General features: G+C 46.0%; 1 protein-coding gene across 1 annotated transcript; it reads left to right on the plus strand.

The window, feature by feature from the left end:
* Window positions 1-236: 236 nt before the first annotated feature.
* On the plus strand, window positions 237-20,011 carry LOC137362774 (probable G-protein coupled receptor 142). Its single transcript, XM_068027019.1, has 5 exons — window positions 237-437; window positions 3,297-3,479; window positions 3,813-3,991; window positions 5,498-5,757; window positions 19,113-20,011. The coding sequence occupies exons 1-5, from the start codon at window positions 237-239 to the stop codon at window positions 20,009-20,011; spliced, it is 1,722 nt and encodes a 573-aa protein (XP_067883120.1).
* Window positions 20,012-21,399: the final 1,388 nt, after the last annotated feature.

Raw genomic sequence — 21,399 nt, forward strand, 5'->3', positions numbered from 1 at the left:
GTTGGAATTCTGGGAGTGTAGACGGGATGGTTTTCTGGAACAATACGCTGAGGTAGCAACAGGCAATCCTAGACTGGGTATTGTGTAATGAGAGAGGAATAATTGACAATCTAGTGGTGCAAGACCCCTTGGGGATGAGCGACCAGAATATGATAGAATTCTTCATCAAGATGGAGAGTGACGTAATTGATTCTGAGACCAGGGACCTGAATCTTAGTGAAGGAAACTACGAAGGTATGAGGCACGAGTTGGCCATGACGGATTGGGAAAAGTTACTTTCGGGGAAGACGGTGGATAGGCAATGGCAAACATTTAAAGAGCGCATGGATGAACTGCAACAATTGTTTATCCCGGCCTTGCGCAAAAGTGAAACGGGAAACGTGGCCAAACCATGGCTTACAAGGGAAATTAGATATACCATTAGATCCCAGGAAGAGGCATATACATTTGCCAGGAAGAACAACAGACCTGAGGATTGGGAGCTGTTTAGAATTCAGCAAAGGAAGACCAAGGGGTTGATTAAGAAGGGGAAAATAGAGAACGAGAGCAAGCCTGCGGGGAACATGAAAACTGACTGTAAAAGTTTCTCTAGGTGTGTGAAGAGAAAAAGAATGGTGAAGACGAATGTAGGTCCCTTACAGTCAGAAACAGGGGAGTTTATTATGGGCAATAAATAAATCACTGACCAACTAAATGCATACATTGGTTCTTTCTTCACAAATATCATACCAGAAATATTGGGGAAAACGGGGCTTAGTGAGAGAGAGGAACTGAAAGAAATAAGTATTGTAGAGAAATGGTGTTGGGTAAATTGATGGGATTGAAGGCCAATAAATCCCGAGGACCTGATGGTCTGCATCACTGAGTACTTAAGGAATTGGTTGTAGAAATAGTGGATGCATTGGTGAGCATCTTAAAAGATTGTATAGACTCTGGAACAGTTCCTACAGATTGGAGGGTACCTAATGTAAACCCACTATTTAAAAAGGGAGGTAGAGATAAAACAGGGAATTGTAGACCAGTCAGCCTGACGTGCGTAGTGGGGAAAATTCTAGAGTCCATTATCAAAGACTTTATAAGCAGAGCACTTAGGGAACAGTGGTAGAATCGGACAGAGTCAGCATGGATTTACGAAATGTACAAATCTACAAGAATTCTTCGAGATGTAACTGGTAGAGTTGATGAGGGGAAGCCAGTGGATGTGGTTGATCTGGACTTTCAGAAGGCTTTCGACAAAGTCCCACATAAGAGATTAGTATGTAAAACTAAAGCTCATGGGATTGGCGGTAATGTATTGCGATGGATGGAAAATTGGTTTGGCGGACAGGAAACAAAGAGTAGGGTCTTTTTGTAATGGCAGTGACTGGTGGGGTACGGCAGGGATCTGTGCTAGGACCCCAGATATTCACAATATACATTAACAATTTAGATCAGGGAACTAAATGCTCTATCTCCAAATTTGCAGATGACATAAAATTGGCTGAGAGGATGAGTTGTGAGGAGGATGCAGAGAGGCTTCAGGGTGATTTGGACAAGTTGAGTGAGTGGGCGAAAGCATGGCAGATGCAGTATAATGTGGATCAATTTGAGGTCATCCACTTTGTTAGCAAAAATAGGTAGGCAGATTATTATCTGAACAGCTATTAACCCCCACCACCTCGTCCCCATCCCATGGTACCTTCCCCTGCAATAGCAGGAGGTGTAATACCTGCCCATTTACTTCCTCTCTCCTCACTATCCCAGGCCCCAAACACTCCTTTCAGGTGAAGCAGCGATTTACTTGTACTTCTTTCAATGTAGTATACTGTATTCGGTGCTCACAATGTGGTCTCCTCGACATTGGGGTGACCAAGCGCAGACTGGGTGACCGTTTTGCGGAACACCTCCGCTCGTTCCGCAAGCAGGACCCTGAGCTTCTGGTTGCTTGCCATTTCAACACTCCCCCCTGCTCTCATGCTCACATCTCTGTCCTGGGATTGCTGCAGTGTTCCAGTGAACATCAACGCAAGCTCGAGGAACAGCAACTCATCTACCGATTAGGCACACTACAGCCTGCTGGACTGAACATTGAGTTCAATAATTTCAGAGCATGACAGCCCCCCATTTTACTTTCATTTTTAGTTGTTTTTTCATTTTTCTTCTTTTTTCTTTCTAACATTTTTTACAACCTTTTTTTGCATTTATTTCATTTCATCTTAGTTTATTCAGTTTGCTCACCCACTGTTTTTTTCATGTTTGCACTTGCTGCTGTTCAATATGCTGTCTGTTAACACCTATTCTGAACTAATGCTTGGTATTTCAACACACCATTAACATATTGTTTGCCTTTGCTCCATGACCTTTTGGTCAGCTATATGTCCTTGTACAATCTGCACTTTCTCCTTTGTTATCTCTTGACCCACCCACACCTCACTTGCTTATAACCTGTGACATTTTTAATATTTGCCAGTTCCAAATAAGGTTCACTGACCTGAAACGTTAACTCTGCTTCTCTTTCCACAGATGCTGCCAGACCTGCTGAGTGGTTCCAGCATTTCTTGTTTTTATAACTGATAGAGGGGAATGTGCAGCGACCTGGGTGTTCTCGTACAACAGTCACTGAAGGTAAGCATGCAGGTCCAACAGGCGGTTAAAGATGGCAAATGGTTTGCTGGCCTTCATAGCGAGAGGATTCGAGTGCAGAAGCAGGGATGTCTTGTTGCAATTATACAGGACCGTTGGTGAGGCCACACCTGGAATATTGTGTGCAGTTTTGGTCTCCTTATCTGAGGAAGGATGTTCTTGCTATAGAGGGAGTGCATCGAAGGTTTACAAGACTGATTCCTGGGATGCCGGGACTGACGTATGATGACAGATGGGGTCGGTTCGGATTACATTCTCTGGAGTTTAGAAGAGTGAGGGAGGGATCTCATAGAAACCTATACAATTCTAACAGGACTTGACAGGGCAGATGCAGGAAGGATGTCCCCGATGGTGGGGAAGTCCAGAACCAGGGGTCATAGACTAAGGATAAGGGGTAAACCATTCAGGACTGAGATGAGGAGAAATATCTTCACCCAGAGAGCGGTGAGCCTGTGGAATTCGCTACTACTGGAAGCAGTTAAGACCAAAACATTGTTAGTTTTCAAGAAAGAGTCAGATATAGCTCTTGGGTCTGAACGGATCAAAGGGTATGGGGCGAAAGTTGGAACAGGGCACTGAGTTGGATGATCAGCCATCATCATAATGAATAGCAGAGCAGGCTAGAATGTCATACTCCCGCTCCTATTTTCCATGTTTCTATGTTTGTACATCAGCGAGGCCCGGACAGCATATGTCTGCCAAGTGCAGGTCTCTACTCATTTCATCTTCACTGCTTCTGGAGAATCCTCGGCATCAGGTGGCAAGACCGTACCTCCATCACAGAAGTCCGCAGAGCGGCCAACATCCCCAGCATACACACCCTACTGAGCCAGCAGCACTTGAGATGGCTTGGCCATGTGAGCCGCATGGAAGGTTGCAGGATCCCGAAGGATGCATGGTACAGCGTGCTCGTCACAGGTATCAGATCCACTGGCCGTCCATGTCTCCGCTTTAAACACGTCTTCAAACGTGACATGAAGTCCTGTGACATTGACCACAAGTCATGGGAGTCAATTGCCAGTGATCGCCAGAGCTAAAGAGTGGCGAATCGAAGACACTTATCAGTTGGCAGGAAAAAAGAAAGATGTGCAGAAGTGCAAGGAGAGAGCCAACTGTGCAACAGCCCCAAATACCAATTTTATCTGCAGCACCTGCAGAAGAGTCTGTCACTTTTGAATTGGGCTTTATAGCCACTTCAGGCGCTGCTCCACAAATCACTCATCACCTCACGGCACTTACCCATTGTCTCTCCAGACAAAGAGGTAGAGGTGTGCATAGGAAACCCGACCCAAGTCGTAATGTGGGACGCAGAAGCCCGACCCGACCCAAACCGAACACGACACATGCTGTCGGATCCCGTCGCGGTCAGGTTGGGTAGCATGCCTTGACAGACGCAAAGGCCTGTCCCCCGACCCGACCCCGACGGGTCCCGACGACAAGGGGCGGCACAGTGGCGCAGTGGTTAGCACCGCAGCCTCACAGCTCCAGGGACCCGGGTTCGATTCTGGGGACTGCCTGTGCGGAGTTTGCAAGTTCTCCCTGTGTCTGCGTGGGTTTCCTCCAGGTGCTCCGGTTTCCTCCCACACGCCAAAGACTTGCAGGTTGATAGGTCAATTGGCCATTACAAATTGCCCCTAGTATAGGTAGGCGGTAGGGAAATATATAGGAACAGGTGGGGATGTGGTAGGAATATGGGATTAGTGTAGGATTAGTATAAATGGGTGGTTGATGGTCGGCACAGACTCAGTGGGCCGAAGGGCCTGTTTCAGTGCTGTATCTCTAAACTAAACTAAAACTAAACATGTGTCGTGTTCGGTTCGGGTGGGCTCGGACTTCCTGGTCCAGAATTCGGGGTCGCGTCGGGTTTCTTTTGCACACCTCGACAAGGAGGCCGAAGAAGAAGATATCTATCTATCTATCTATCTATCTATCTATCTATCTATCTATCTATCTATCTATCTATCTATCTATATATATATATATATATATATATATAAAGAGTGATTGTTTTTAGAGCCACCCGACGCTCCCCCTCCCACTGCCCACCCCCCAGCCACCAGGGGAGCACCACTGTATACTCCTTTCCAGCCTGGACAAAAAACGTTCACCACTTCGCTCTGATTTCTGGCCCTGAGGCAAGGTCACAGCCACACAATCACTGTCCCTTTAATCCATGGGTTTCAGTTGCTATAACAAGTCTATTAAATGACACTTGACCTCCATACCTATTTTAAAAAATCCATACACCTAACAGCAGCCACACTATTCTCATCAACCCTCTCTGTCACTTCTTCGAAGACTTCCAAAAACTTAGACATAATTATCCAGTAATATATCGGTGCTACAAGTCATTTATTAATCCAATTATTTTCCCAATATATTTGCCCAGGCTGCTACCTCTAGAAATGTTCCAGCCAACGATGATTGATTAACTAGCCTGTACCCCTTAAAACAAATCAGTGTGCAACATTTCCATCCCTACAGTCTTCTGGCATCAGTACTATATTCCAGGACGATTGATAGATTCTTGCGAATGCCTCGACTGTTTCCAACTTTCCTTCTTTCAACAATCCTCATACATCCCATCCGGACCAGATAGACGATCAGATTTATTTTGATACAACACTGTTGATTTGAAAGGGGTTAACTGAACCTGTTTGTTCAGTGACTGTTACTAATGTCAGTCTCTATGGATCCTAATTGTGTCACTGGAGGTTTACCTCTTCTATTAATAAGGCACATTTTTCAACCTGTTATCCAATGGTATCAGCGGGAGCATCAACCCTGATACTGACAGATTTCAGCGGCTCCAGAGAGAGGGATTGAGGATAAATTGAAAATTGACTATAATAGTTTGGCACGTTACAACAAGCAGTCAGAATCTGAGAACAGTAGATTGCAAAGCTACAACAATGGATCAGAATCTGAGAGGAATAGATTGGAATGTTACCACAATGGACCTGAATCTGAGAATGGTAGATTGGAAAGTTAGAACAATGGGCAGAAGCATCTCCTCATATGTTAACGATCTTTCTGCAAATTATGATTCATACTCATTAGAACATCGGATCATTTGGGCACTTCACATTTTTCAATACATTTACTATCCGATCCTCGCTATTGTTGGTGTCCCTGGTGAGTCTCTGATCCATCTCATAATTCTATGCGCCATGTTTAGCTGCATTAATGTTGTTTTGTTATTTATTCTGCCATCCTTGTTGCTGCTGTTGTCCCTTGTAAATATCTATCTCCAGTTATTAGATATCACTGGAATGCAGCTCCCATTTAAACATTCAGAGCACCAAATACAGGGTCATTGGGCTCCACCATAAGCCCTGTTCCCTTCCAATGACTCAATTCGTCTCCAAGGCCAACGTCTGAGGCTGAACCAACTTGTTTGCAATCCCTGAATTCTAATTGACCCTGAGTTGAGTTCTAAGCAAATGTCCTCTCGATTACCAAACCTGTCTACTAACAGCTCCATAATATCACAATCTCGCCCCTGCCTCAGCCCGTGTGCCACATAAATCCTTGCCTTTGCTAAATCTAGACTTTGCTCTCACAACGCTATCTTGGCCACCCTCCCATTTACAAAACTTCATAAACCACATAACTGCCCTACCTACTCCGGGTTTTCCAGGAGCACTATTCATACCCACACATTACCCAGAGACTGTCCGTGAAGTGACTCTGTTTAGACGAGGAGTTTGTCTCAGAGCTGCACCACTTCCTGAAACACGACCTGAAACCTTAGATCAGGGCGAAGACACAGCTTCCAGTGGCTGTTAATGTACAGAGCTTCTGCAGTGGCTACAACATGGCTGGTCGAAGGCTACTGCCTTTCACTCGGGAGACTGCAGGTAGACTTGCAGGAAGATCACGAGCAGCTCTGATTGAGGACCCGGTTTCACACTATCCCACCTTGAAAAGGGCAGCAACATCCTGGGATGGCTAATGATCAACACCAAGGACACTTGCTGAGTGGCAGTGAAGGTGGAATAAATGCTGTCATTCTGAGAGAGGGCGCCATAGAGCCACTGCAACACCCATGGAGCGACACCTCAGCAATCCTAGTAATCTGTGTAAGCAGATTACGAGAATTAGAATTAGAATTAGAATTAGAACATTACAGCGCAGTACAGGCCCTTCGGCCCTCGATGTTGCGCCGACCTGTGAAACCATCTGACCTACACTATTCCATTTTCATCCATATGTCTATCCAATGACCACTTAAATGCCCTTAAAGTTGGCGAGTCTACTACTGTTGCAGGCAGGGCGTTCCACGCCCCTACTACTCGCTGAGTAAAGAAACTACCTCTGACATCTGTCCTATATCTATCACCCCTCAACTTAATGCTATGTCCCCTCGTGTTTGCCATCACCATCCGAGGAAAAAGACTCTCACTATCCACCCTATCTAACCCTCTGATTATCTTATATGTCTCGATTAAGTCACTTCTCCTCCTCCTTCTCTCCAACGAAAACAACCTCAAGTCCCTCAGCCTTTCCTCGTAAGACCTTCCCTCCATACCAGCCAACATCCTAGTAAATCTCCTCTGCACCCTTTCCAAAGCTTCCACATCCTTCCTATAATGCGGTGACCTGAACTGCACGCAATACTCCAGGTGTGGTCTCACCAGAGTTTTGTACAGCTGCAGCATGACATCGTGGCTCCGAAACTCGATCCCCCTACTAATAAAAGCTAACACACCATATGCCTTCTTAACATCCCTATTAACCTGGGTAGCAACCTTCAGGGATTTATGCATCTGGACACCAAGATCTCTCTGTTCATCTAAACTACCAAGAATCTTCCCATTAGCCCAGTACTCTGCATTCCTGTTACTCCTTCCAAAGTGAATCACCTCGCACTTTTCCGCATTAAACTCCATTTGCCATCTCTTAGCCCAGCTCTGCAGCCTATCTATGTCCCTCTGTACCCGACAACATCGTTCGGCACTATCCACAACTCCACTGACCTTAGTGTCATCCGCAAATTTACTAACCCACCCTTCTACACCCTCTTCCTGGTCATTTACAAAAATGACAAACAGCAGTGGCCCCAAAACAGATCCTTGCGGTACACCACTAGTAACTAAACTCCAGGATGAACATTTGCCATCAACCACCACCCTCTGTCTTCTTTTAGCTAGCCAATTTCTGATCCAAAGCTCTAAATCACCTTCAACCCCATACTTCCGTATTTTCTGCAATAGCCTACCATGGGGAACCTTATCAAACGCCTTACTGAAATCCATATACACCACATCCACTGCTTTACCCTCATCCACCTGTTTGGTCACCTTCTCGAAAAACTCAATAAGGTTTGTGAGGCACGACCTACCCGTCACAAAACCGTGCTGACTATCGCTAATGAACTTATTCTTTTCAAGACGATTATACATCCTGTCTCTTATAACCTTTTCCAACATTTTACCCACAACCGAAGTAAGGCTCACAGGTCTATAATTACCAGGGCTGTCTCTACGCCCCTTCTTGAACAAGGGGACAACATTTGCTATCCTACAGTCTTCCGGCACTATTCCTGTCGACAATGACGACATAAATATCAAGGACAAAGGCTCTGCAATCTCCTCCCTCGCTTCCCAGAGAATCCGAGGATAAATCCCATCTGGCCCAGGGGACTTATCTATTTTCACACTTTCCAAAATTGATAACACCTCCTCCTTGTGAACCTCAATCCCATCTAGCTGAGTAGCCAGAATCTCAGTATTCCCCTCAACAACATTTTCTTTCTCTACTGTAAATACTGACGCAAAATATTCATTTAACACTTCCCGTATCTCCTCTGATTCCACACACAACTTCCCACTACTATCCTTGATTGTCCCTAATCTAACTCTCGTCATTCTTTTATTCCTGATATACCTATAGAAAGCCTTAGGGTTTTCCCTGATCCTATCCACCAATGACTTCTCGTGTCCTCTCCTTGCTCTTCTTAGCTCTCCCTTTAGATCCTTCCTGGCTAGCTTGTAACTCTCAAGCGCCCTAACTGAGCCTTCACGTCTCATCCTAACATAAGCCTTCTTCTTCCTCTTGACAAGCGCTTCAACTTCTTTAGTAAACCACGGCTCCCTCGCTCGACAACTTCCTCCCTGCCTGACAGGTACATACTTATCAAGGACACGCAGTAGCTGCTCTTTGAATAAGCTCCACATTTCGATTGTTCCCATCCCATGCAGCTTCCTTCCCCATCCTACGAATCCTAAATCTTGCCTAATCGCATCATAATTTCCTTTCCCCCAGCTATAATTCTTGCCCTGCGGAATATACCTGTCCCTGCCCATCGCTAAGGTAAACCGAACCGAATTGTGATCACTATCACCAAAGAGCTCACCTACATCTAAATCTAACACCTGGCCCGGTTAATTCCCCCTTACCAAATCCAATGTGGCATCGCCCCTGGTTGGCCTGTCTACATACTGTGTCAGAAAACCCTCCTGCACACACTGGACAAAAACTGACCCTTCTAAAGTACTCGAACTACAGTGTTTCCAGTCGATATTTGGAAAGTTAAAGTCCCCCACAACAACTACCCTGTTACTCTCGCGCATGTCGAGAATCATCTTCGCTATCCTTTCCTCTACATCTCTGGAGCTACTTGGAGGTCTATAAAAGACTCCCAACAGTGTGACCTCACCTCTCCTGTTTCTAACCTCGGCCCATACTACCTCAGTAGACGAGTCCTCAAAAGTCCTTTCTGTCGCTGTAATACTCTCCTTGATTAACAGTGCCACACCCCCCCCCCCCCTCTTTTACCATCTTCTCTGTTCTTACTGAAACATCTAAATACCGGAACCTGCAACATCCATTCCTGCCCCTTCTCTCCCCATGCCTCCGAAATGGGCACTACATCGAGATCCCAGGTACCAACCCATGCTGCAAGCTCACCCACCTTATTCCGGATGCTCCTGGCGTTGAAGCAGGCACACTTTAAACCAGGTTCTTGCTTGCCAGTGCCCTCTTGCGTCCTTGTAACCTTATCCCTGACCTCACTACTCTGAACATCCTGTACACTGGAACTACAATTTAGGTTCCCATCCCCCTGCTGAATTAGTTTAACCCCCCCCCCCCCGAAGAGCACTAGCAAATCTACCCCCCAGGATATTGGTACCCCTCTGTTTCAGGTGAAGACCATCCTGTTTATAGAGGTCCCACCTACCCCAGAAAGAGCCCCAGTTATCCAGGAAACCAAAACGCTCCCTCCTGCACCATCCCTGCAGCCACGTGTTCAACTCCTCTCTCTCCCTATTCCTCGCTTTGCTATCACGTGGCACGGGCAACAACCCAGAGATAACAACTCTGTTTGTTCTCGCTCTAAGCTTCCATCCTATCTCCCTGAATTTCAGTCTTAAATCCCCATCTCTCTTCCTACCTATGTCGTTGGTGCCTATGTGGACCACGACTTGGGGCTGCTCCCCCTCCCCCTTAAGGATCCCAAAAACACGATCCGAGACATCACGAACCCTGGCACCTGGGAGGCAACATACCAACCGTGAGTCTCTCTCGTTCCCACAGAACCTCCTACCTGTTCCCCTAACTATGGAGTCCCCAATGACTAATGCTCTGCTGCTCTTACCCCTTCCCTTCTGAGCAACAGGGACAGACTCTGTGCCAGATACCTATACCCCATTGCTTACCCCTGGTAAGTCGTCTCCCCCGCAACAGTATCCAAAACGGTATACCTATTGTTGAGGGAAACGGCCACAGGGGATCCCTGCACTGCCTGCTGGTTCCCTCTCCTTCCCCTGACGGTAACCCATCTACCTACTTCTTTTACCTGAGGTGTGACTACCTCCCCATAACTCCTCTCAATAACCCCCTCCACCTCTCGAATGCTGCGAAAGGTTGTAAAACATTTTGAGCACTGAAATCCACAGCCATCATGGCAGCAGTCCAAACATGCAAAGCAGAAAGCATGGATCTCTTTACCTCCACCTGAGGTTCCACTGCAATACACAAACTTTTGATGTCCATCGCCTGTGCTGCAGTGGAAGCTGAGTCAATGGCCGCCAGATGCTGCATCCGGTCTAGGTTCACTAGTGCTGTAATGGAGTTAGCGACCACTACCACTTGAGAAATAATGGGCTTCAAGGTTAGCACTTTTTCCTCTGACACTTTGAAGCCGTACGTCGCCATGTACTGTTACAGTGACAACTGGCTATCTGGCAGATCTGCCAATTCACAAAGCATCGTAGTATGCATGCCCTTCAGTGTTTTCGTGTATGCTTTCCCATCGAAGGTATCAGTTAAGTCCAGTGTAGCATAACTCGTTTATGACCTCACAATTTGGTAGCTGACATATGAATTATCCTTTGCCCTGTGCTAGCTGCCCACTTGTGCTCGCTGTTTCATAACATGATGATTGCAACTCTATACTAGCCACTAAGGTAAATGCAGTGCATGCATTGGAGCTGATGGCTGCGAGTGCCAGACTAAGTAAGGTGATATCATTTTCAGAGCTATGGTTTGCTCTCTCTCTCTGTGCCTCCTGGAGTTGCCGTAGCTAAAAACCTGGCAGTCCTAGGTATTATTGGAACACAACAACAAAAAAAGCAGAAGGGGAGCTTTGGGTGAACGATTTTGGGTGCGATGGAAAGAAAGAGCTCAATGGTCCCCCAATCTGCATCTTGCACATCATTCCAGACAGCAGGCTGAGAGTAAGGTGGGAGTTCAGAAGTAGCATAAAGCAGGAACATGACAATTTCCTCAATGCTCTCTGCGACGCCAGATGCTACGGGCTCTCTGCCAACTGGCCCCATGATGACGAGAACCATCCTTGGGTGAGGAGGTGAATACATGATATGACATGGTTAACTGCTGCTCCTTGTCGTTATGGGACAACCTGTCCTGTAAGGGAGAGGGCAGAATGTCAGTGACTGTATTTGACTGATGTGTCTGTCATAGCTCAATAGCGGGAGGTATGTTGAGGTAACAAGAGGTGGGTGGAAGCCAGTATCAGTGGACGTTGTGTGAGGGTCGGGTGTATTATGCCAACATTAGGCGTGAGTTCTGAATGCTTGGGACTGCTGGTGGGTGAGGATGGCAATGTGGTGCATTGAGAAACTTGAGAGGTTGGTCTTGTTGGAGCTAAGAGGTGCCATCTGAAGATGAATTCACTGATGTTCACCATCCGTTAACCTTCTTCTGGAAATGCTGCCAGGTCCTCAGCGCCAGACGTTTTGCACTGACCTCCTTGGCCAGCTGCTTCCATTCTGTCAGAAGGGTGTTCCTTGAGTGCCTCCACCCCTCACCCCGATGGAAACCAGGCCTCTCACATTCTACCAACCTCCATGACTAAGGCCCGCAGAGCCACATCCGTGAACCACAGAGCCCTCTCTCTGCCTTAGTATTGCATTTGCTTGTCTCTGATTACATCATTCATAATCAGCAGAATTAGCCTCCTGTGAGTCAATGCAGCTACCATTTAAGTGAGATAGATTCCCTTAAGAGCTGGGTGCAGGCTGAAACACGAGATAGCCTCGCTAGCATGCAGATCCCTCATTGAGCCTACGGTCAGGCAGCAGTGCGGGCCACGCTGGGCCATGGAAATGAGGAAGCAACACAAAGACTGCGTGTCAGCTGCATGAACAGGAACGGTCTGGAGCAGACTGTGAATCGTGACACCTACGCCCAAAAAGCAGCACAATCCTGTCTTCTCTTTCTGTCTCTATCTTATTTTCTATCTTTCCCTCTGTCTCTCACAATCTCTCGCTCATCACGCTCTGCTCATAGAAGCAGAGATTGATGCAGCACAGGAGGAGGCCATTCGGCCCATTGCGTCACCGCTGTCTCTTTTAAAGAGCTATCTAAATAGTTTCACACCCTTCCTCTTTTAACACACTTCAGCATTTCCCCCCTTTCAAGTGGTTGTTAAATTCCCTTCTGATTTTTTGTTTTATTATTTAATCTGCTTCCACCATATTTTCAGGCTGTGAATTTCAAATTACCGAAACTTGCAGTGGATGAAAATTCTCCTCATGTTGCCTTTGGTTCTTTGCAATCATTTTCAATCAGCGGCTTCTAAATATCGAAAGCTATGATTTTGCACTATTATCTTAAAACTGTCTTTATCCTTCACTGCTCTAATGATTAGAATCCCTGATTTTCCAATCACTCAATGAAACTGAAGGTTTAGAAGCCTGATACCATGCTGGTAAATATTCTGTGCAGCTTCACTAAGTCCTTGGCATCTTTGCCAAAGGTTGGTGCTCAGCATTTGATAAAATGTCAACTGGGCCGAACCAATGATACATAAAATCACAGCATTTATTCCTGCCTTTTGTTGCTCTATGTCTATATTTGGGAAGTCAAGGATACCAAATGCTTTTTAACAGACTACAGTCTTGCACCCTTCAATGATCTGTGTGCGTACACCCTAGGGATCTCTTATCCTGCACCTGCTTAAAATAGTACTGTTTAGTTTCTATTGTCTTTACTTATACTTCCTACCAAAAGGCATCACCTCACAATTCTCTTTGTTAAATTGCATTTACAAGATGACTTCCCATTTCACCATTCAGCTTCTGTCTTACCAAAATTGTATACAACTGTAGTTCAACCTCGCTGCTTTTATAGTCCATTTTCCTTGCAATAACCGACAACACTCCATTTACCTTCCTAATCACTTACTGTACCTGTAAGCTTTTGTGAATCATGGACCAGGTCACTCAGATCCCTCTGTACCGGGCAATTCTGCGATCTCCTTCCGTTTTTATTATCTATTGCTTTTCTATTGTTCCTGACAAAGTGGGAATGTTCACGTTTTCCCAAGTTATGCTCTGTCTGCCAAATTTTTGCCCACTCACTTAACCTATCTATATCCGTTTTCAGACTCTTTATGTCCTCTTCACAGCGTACTCTCCAAATGATCTTTGTGTCATCAACAAATTTAGCAACCATACATTCGGTCCCTTCATGCAAGTCATTGGTACAGATTGGAAATAGCTGAAGCCCAATCACTAATCCTTTTGACACTCCACTATTTACAGCCTGCCAACCCGAAAATGCACCATTTATCCATACTCCCTGCTTCCTGTTAGCTAACCAATCCTCTATCCATGCTAATATGTCACTCTATACACCATGAACTCTTATTTTCAGTAGTAAACTTTGATATGGCATCTTATCGGATGCCTTTTGGAAATCCAAGTACACCACTTCTGCAGGCGACCCGTTATCCACCTTGCTCATTAATTTCTCAAAGAACTCTAATAAATTAGTCATCCCCGTTTTACCTTCCACAAAACCATGTTGACTCTTCCTTGATTGCGTGAATAGTTTCTAAGTGCCCTTCTATAACCTGCTTAAACATAAATTTTAGCATTTTCTGTATCAGATGACAGGCAAACTGGCCTCCAGTTTCTTGCTCTCTGTCTCCCTCCTTCCTTGATTGTAGGAGTGACATTTGCTAGTTTCCAATCTCGTGGGATATTTCCAGAATCTAGGGAATTTTGGAAGATTACAACCAATGCAGCTACTGTCTCAACAGCTACTTCCTCGGATGCAGGCCATCGGATTTGTGTGACGTGTCAGCTTTCAGTTCCAATACGTTTTAGGGTACCCTTTTCCTGGTGATTATTTTAAGTTACTCTCTCCCTTTCAGCTCTTCGTTTACAAGTATTTCTAGGATGATACTTGTGTATTCTACAGTGAAGACAGATGTATATGTTCAACACTTCCACAATTTTCTCATGTCGAATTATCAATTCTCCAGGTTTACTTTCTAGAGGACCAACGCGCACCTTAGTTTCTCTTTTCCTTTTTTAAATACTTGTAGAAACTTTTACTAACGGTCTTGATACTTCAAATTATCTTTTGATTATACTCTAATTTCTCCCTCCTTATTTTTTTCTTCATCATTTGCTGGCTTTTAAATTCCATCCAGTCTTCTGAACTGCCACTAATCTTTGCAGATTTGCATGCTTTTCTTTCAATTTGATACTATCCTTAATCTTGCTCAGTGCACATAACTAGGTCCAGAATAACCTGTCTGATTGACTCGAGGATGAGCTGCTCTATGAAACTATCCCACATATACTCTACACGCTCATCTCCCGGGATACCTTTGCTAATCTTATTCGTCCAATCTATATGGAGATTAAAGTCTACCATGATTATTGCAGCACCTTTCATACATTATTTCTTTCTGGATGCTCTGTCCTACAGTGTGTCTACACTTAGAGGACCTATTAACTACTGCCACAACTGACTTCTCACCTTTGCTATTTTTTATCTTTGCCCAAACTGATTCACAGCTTGCCTTGTGGAACTAAGGTCATTTCTCACTATTGTACCAATGTCATCCTTAATTAACAGATCGATCCCACCACGTTTATGCAGCTTTCTGTCCCTTGGAAATTATACTACCCTTAAATATTCAGATTCCATGCTTTTATACATCCATCCAGTCCGGAAAATAGCCATTTAACTAGTCCTGATCCCATCTGAAACCTGTTTTTATTAACTGTATTTTTGAGTCCAATCACCATGACCTAGGGTAGGCGGTGTCATAGTGGTGTTATCACTAGGCTAATTACCCAGAGTCCCAGGGTATTTCTCTGGAGACATGGGTTTGAATCCCACAACAGCAGAAGGTGGAATTTGAATTTAATTAATAAATCTGGAAATAAAAAAGCTAGTCTCATGATGGCCATGAAACCATTGCCAATTGTTGTAAAAACCCATCTGTCTCGCTAATGACCGTTAGGAAAGGAAATCTGCTGTCCCTACCTGGTCTGAACTACATGTGACTCCAGACCCACAGCAATGTAGTTCGCTTTTACATGTCCTCTGAAATGGGCTAGCAAGCCACTCAATTGTACCTATCCACAACGAAGTCAATAAAAAGGAATGAAACCAGAAAGATCATCTGGCATCGGCCTAGGCACCGGAAATGACAACGACAAACCCAGTCCTTTCGACCCTGCAAGGTCCTCCTTACTAACATCTGGGGGCTTGTGCCAAAGTTGGGAGAGCTGTCCCACAGACTAGTCAAGCAATAGCCTGACATAGTCATACTCACGGAATCATACCTTCCAGCCAATGTCCCAGACACTGCCATCATCATCCCCGGGTCTGTCCTGTCCCACTGGCAGGACAGACCCACAAGAGATGGTGGCTCTGTGCTATACAGTAGGGAGGGAGTTGCCCTGGAAGTCCTCAACATCGGCTCTGGACCCCTTGAAGTCTCACGGCATCGGGACTAACATGGGCAAGGTAACATGCTACTGATCACCACCTACCGCCGTCCCTCAGCTGATGACTCAGTAATCCTCCATGTTGCACACCCCTTGGAGGAAGCACTGAGGGTGGCAAGGGAACAAAGTGTACTCTGGGTTGGGGACTTCAATGCCCATCACCAAGAGAGGCTCGGTAGCACCACGAGTGACCGAGCTGGCCGAGTCCTAAAGGACACAGCTGCTAGACTGAATCTGCGGCAGGTGGTAGGGGAACCAACATGAGGGAAAAACATACTTGACCTCGTCTTCACCAATCTGCCTGCTGCAGATGCTTCTGTCCATGACAGTATTGGTAGGAATGACCATACGCAGTCCTTGTGGAGACGAAGTCCCGTCTTCACATTGAGGATTCGGTCCATCATGCTGTGTGGCTCTATCACCTTGCTAAATGGGACAGAATTCGAACAGGTCTAGCAATACAAAACTGGACACCCATGTGGCGCTGTGGGCTATCAGCAGCAGCAGAATTGTACTCAACCACAATCTGTAACCTCATGGCCCGGCATATCCCCCACTCTACCACTACCATCAAGCCAGGAGACCAACCCTGGTTCAATGAAGAGTGCAGGAGGGCATGCCAGGAGCAGCACCAGGCCTACCTCAAAATGAGGTGTCAACCTGGTGAAGCTATAACCCAGGACTACTTGTATGTCAAACTGCGTAAGCAGCATGCGATAGACAGTGCTAAGTGATCCCATAACCAACGGATCAGATCTAAACTCGGCAGTCCTGCCACATCCAGCCGTGAATGGTGAGGACAATTAAACAACTAACTGCTGGCTACACAAATATCCACATTCTTAATGATGGAGGAGCCCAACACATCAGTGCGAAAGATAAGGCTGAAGCATTTGCAACAATTTTCAGCAAGAAGTGCCGAGTTGAGGATCCATCTCGGCCTCCTTCTGAAGTACCCAACATCACAGACGCCAGACTTCAGCCAATTCGATTCAGTCTGCGTGATATCAAGAAATGACTGACGGCACAGGATACTGCAAAATCCATGGGCCCTGACAATATTCCGGCAATAGTGCTGAAGACCTGTGCTCCAGAACTTACCGCGCCCCTAGCCAAGCTGTTCCAGTACAGCTACAACACTGGCATTTACCCTGTAATGTGAAAAATTGCCCAGGCATGTCCTGTACACAAAAAGCAGGACAGATCCAACCCGGCCAATTACCGCCCCATCGGCCTACTCTCAATCATCAGTAAAGTGATAGAAGGTGTCATCAACAGTGCCATCAAGCGGCACTTGCTTAGCAATAACCTGCTCGGTGACGTACACTTCAGGTTCCGCCAGGTGCACTCAGCTCCGGACCTCATTGCAGCCTTGGTTCAAACATGGACAAAAGAGCTGAACTCAAGAGGTGAGGTGAGAAATACTGCCCTTGACATCAAGGCAGCATTTTACCGAGTATGCCATCAAGGAGCCCTGGCAAATTGAGGTCAATGGGAATCAGGGGGAAAATCCTCCGCTGGCTGGAGTCATACCTAGCGCAAAGGAAGATAGTTGTGCTTGCTGGAGGTCAATAATCTGAATTCCAGGACATCACTGCAGGAGTTCCTCAGGGTAGTGCCCTGGGCCCAACCATCTTCAGCTGCTTCATCAATGACCTTCCTTCAATATTAAGGTCTTAAGTGGGGATGTTCGCTGATGATTGCGCAATGTTCAGCACCATTCGTTGCTCCTCAGGTACTGAAGCAGTCCGTGTAGAAATGCAGTAAGACCTGGACAATATCCAGGCTTGGGCTGATAACTGGCAAGTAACATTCGTGCCACGCAAGTGCCAGGCAATGACCATCACCAACAAGAGAGAATCTAACCATATTCCCTTGACATTCAACGGCATTACCAGCGTTGAATCCCCCACTGTCAACATTCTAGGGGCTACCATTGACCAGAAACTTAACTGGAGTAGCCATATAAATACCGTGGCTACAAGAACAGGCCAGAGGCTAGGAATCCTGCGGCAAGTAACTCACCTCCTGACTCCCCAAAGACTGTCCAAATCCAGAAAGCACAAATCAGGAGTGTGATGTAATACTCTCCACTTGCCTTGATGGGTGCAGCTCCAACAACACTCATGAAGCTCGACGCCATCCAGGACAAAGTAGTTCGCTTAATTGGCACCCCATCTACAAATATGCACTGCCTCCACCACCGACGCACAGTGGCAGCAGTGTGCACCATCTACAAGATTCACTGCAGCAATGCACCAAGGCTCCTTAGACAGCACCTTCCAAACCCGCGACCTCTACCAACTAGAAGGACAAGGGAAGCAAATACATGGGAACACCACCACCTGCAAGTTCCCCTCCAAGTCACACACCATCCTGACTTGGAACTGTGTAGCCGTTCCTTCACTGTCGCTGGGTCAAATTCCTGGAACTCCCTTCCTAACAGCACTGTGGGTATACCTACCCCAAATGGACTGCAGCGGTAGAAGAAGGCAGCTCACCACCACCTTCTCAAGGGCAATTAGGGATGGGCAATAAATGCTGGCCTGGCCCGTAACGCCCGCACCCCATTAATGAATAAATTTTAAAAAAACTAATTTAAACCTGGTATCTAGCAGAAGGCCCTGTGACAGGTAAAACAATTAGATCTGTCACTGAATGCGTGAACTAGTGTACACATTTTGCCCTAAACTCCTTGAAACCTTAGCTTTTACTCCCTACCTGACATATAAAATCTCTCATAATTTCCCTTGTTTCCTGTTAATTAAGTGGCGACTGTGATTATTTGTTTCATTCATTTTCTTGTGTTTTAAAGTAATTGAATCCCGTGCGACCTGGTGCAGCTGAAGGAATCTCTCAGTCGGTCCAACATTTAAATTCCTATGCAAGAGCGAAGTACTGGAAATACTGAGCAGGTTTTGCAGCATCATTGGCGGGTGAAACAGAGTTAATGTTTCAGGTCAATGACCCTTGCTCAGTACTAAGAGTAATTATACATGGAACAGCTTTTAAGCCAGCCAGGGAAAGGAGGGAAGGAAAGTTTAAGATCGACATTGAGTTCAACATTTCAGTGTTAATCTTTATGTCATATAATCTCTCCTGCTTCCCATCGTATCACGGATCTTTCTGTTTGTTCTTTCAGGTACAATCATTTCAATACATCAATGGAGAGAGTATCACATTCAAAATTCTCAATATGTACTCAATCAAACTGGTTACTTTGCACTAAGCCTGATGTCTAATTTCCCTGTTCACTTCTCTTCCTCACAGTTAACCTAGTGACAATTATGATCCTGTCTCGGGGCAAGTGTGGTCTCTCCGAATGTGTCACTCGCTACCTGGTGGCTATGGCAGTGGCGGATCTCCTGGTTGTTATCCTCGACCTGATATTGAGGCAGATTCCAATTCTTTATCGGGAACAGTTTTATTTCTTGCAATCTATCTACGTTTGTAATATCCACGCCGTCCTGCTATTTGCAGCCACAGACTGTTCTGTCTGGTTCACTGTTTCTTTTACTTTCGATCGATTTGTCGCCATTTGTTGCCAGAAGTTGAAAAGTAAATATTGTACGGAAAGAATGGCAGCGGTGGTCCTGGGAACAATAACTGTGCTGAGCTCTTTGAAAAACATCACCTGGTATTTTATGTTGACAGGCCGGTATGTGCTGTTCAACAATCCATGGTTTTGTTTTGTAACGATGAATGTTTGGTTATCTCCGGTCTGGATAGGAATTGAGTTCCTCCATTACATTGTAACCCCGTGTGTCCCATTTGTTCTGATTCTGCTGCTTAACGCTTTCACTGTCAGACACATTTTAGTGAGCAGCAGAGTGCGCAGGAGGCTCCGGGCTTGCAGCAATGGGGAGAATCCCAGGGACCCAGAGATGGAGAGCCGCAGGAAATCCATCATCTTATTGTTAGTTATCTCAGCGAATTTCATACTCTTATGGGCAGTATTGACGGTGAGTTTGCTGGCTCTCCGCTTGCTGTATTTGGGGTATTATTCTGCAGATCTACCTGATTATGTACTCGAAATGGGTTTCATGCTGCAGCTACTGAGTTGCTGCACAAACACCTGTATTTATGCTGTGACCCAGGCAAAGTTCAGAGAACAGTTGAAAAATGTACTGCAATATCCCTTTACTCTAATTATTACATCGATTCAGTGATGAGAAGAACTGAATCACTGACTATTTTCAGAATTTTCGCATCTTATTTCACATTTCCAGCTTCCGTGAGATGGGCCCTGCCAATATGGTGACAGAGTCTGGGGGAGGGAATCTGTCACTATAATGACAGAGTGGGGAAGGCTGCTGTCACCATGTTGATTGAGTGGTGGGAAGTCCCTGTTGCTATGATGAAATTACGGTGTCTGTTACCATGGTGACGGTGGGATGGAAGTATGGGGGCAGACAATGTTACCCATAGTCATGCAGAGATTGGGCCATGCCTGGTTATCATAAAGACGACACAATGGAGAGGGGGCGGGGCCTGGAGTCCACCCAATTGAGCAGAATGCGAGACAGGCTAGAGTTTTAACCCTCCACAGGGAGAGGGCTGGAGGTGGTGATATGGGGTAAAATTGGGTGCAAGGCAGGGGGTGCCATTTTTAAATTTTATTTATTAATTTTTTTATTCATTCATGGGATGTGGGCGTCGCTGGCCAGGCCAGCATTTTATTGCCCATCCCTAATTGCCCTTGAGAAGGTGGTGGTGTGCTGCCTTCTTGAACCGCTGCAGTCCATGTGGGGTAGGTACACCCGCAGTGCTGTTAGGAAGGGAGATCCAGGATTTTGACCTAGTGACAGTGAAGGAATGGTGATATCGTTCCAAGTCAGGGTGGTGTGTGACTTGGACGGGAACTTGCAGGTGGTGGTGTTCCCATGTATTTCCAGTCCTTGTCCTTCGAGTTGGTAGAGGTCGTGGGTTTGGAAGGTGCTGTCTAAGGAGCCTTGGTGCATTGCTGCAGTGCATCTTGTAGATTGTACACACTGCTGCCACTGTGCGTCTGTGGTGGAGGGAGTGAATGTTTGTAGATGGGGTGCCAATCAAGCGGGCCGCTTTGTCCTGGATGGTGTCGAGCTTCCTAAGTGTTGTTGGAGCTGCACCCATCCAGGCAATTGGAGAGTATTCCATCACACTCCTGACTTGTGCCTTGTAGATTGTGGACAGGCTCTGGGGAGTCAGGAGGTGAGTTACTCGCCTCAGGATTCCTAGCCTCTGACATTCTCTTGTAGCCACGGTATTTATATGGCTACTCCAGTTCAGTTTTCGCTCAATGGTGGCCCCTAGGATGTTGATAGTGGGGGATTCAGCGATGGTAATGCCGTTGAATGTCAAGGGGAGATGGTTAGATTCCCTTTTGTTGGAGATGGTCATTGCCTGGCACTTGTGTGGTGCGAATGTTACTTGCCACTTATCAGCCCAAGCCTGGATATTGTCCAGGTCTTGCTGCATTTCTACACAGACTGCTTCAGTATCTGAGGAGTTGCGAATGGTGCTGAACATTGTGCAATCATCAGCGAACATCCCCACTTCAGACCTTATGATTGAAGGA

This window comes from Heterodontus francisci, unplaced genomic scaffold, assembly GCF_036365525.1.
Source record: "Heterodontus francisci isolate sHetFra1 unplaced genomic scaffold, sHetFra1.hap1 HAP1_SCAFFOLD_237, whole genome shotgun sequence".
Taxonomy (NCBI): domain Eukaryota; kingdom Metazoa; phylum Chordata; class Chondrichthyes; order Heterodontiformes; family Heterodontidae; genus Heterodontus; species Heterodontus francisci.

Bases quoted from the DNA above. Each gene is read 5' to 3' on its own strand.
- LOC137362774 (XM_068027019.1), top strand. From the start codon at position 237: ATGAGGCACGAGTTGGCCATGACGGATTGGGAAAAGTTACTTTCGGGG. The intron at 3,992-5,497 runs GTTGGGTAGCAT...TACAACAAGCAG, and splicing joins TCGGATCCCGTCGCGGTCAG to TCAGAATCTGAGAACAGTAG. The intron at 5,758-19,112 runs GTGAGTCTCTGA...TCTTCCTCACAG, and splicing joins CGCTATTGTTGGTGTCCCTG to TTAACCTAGTGACAATTATG.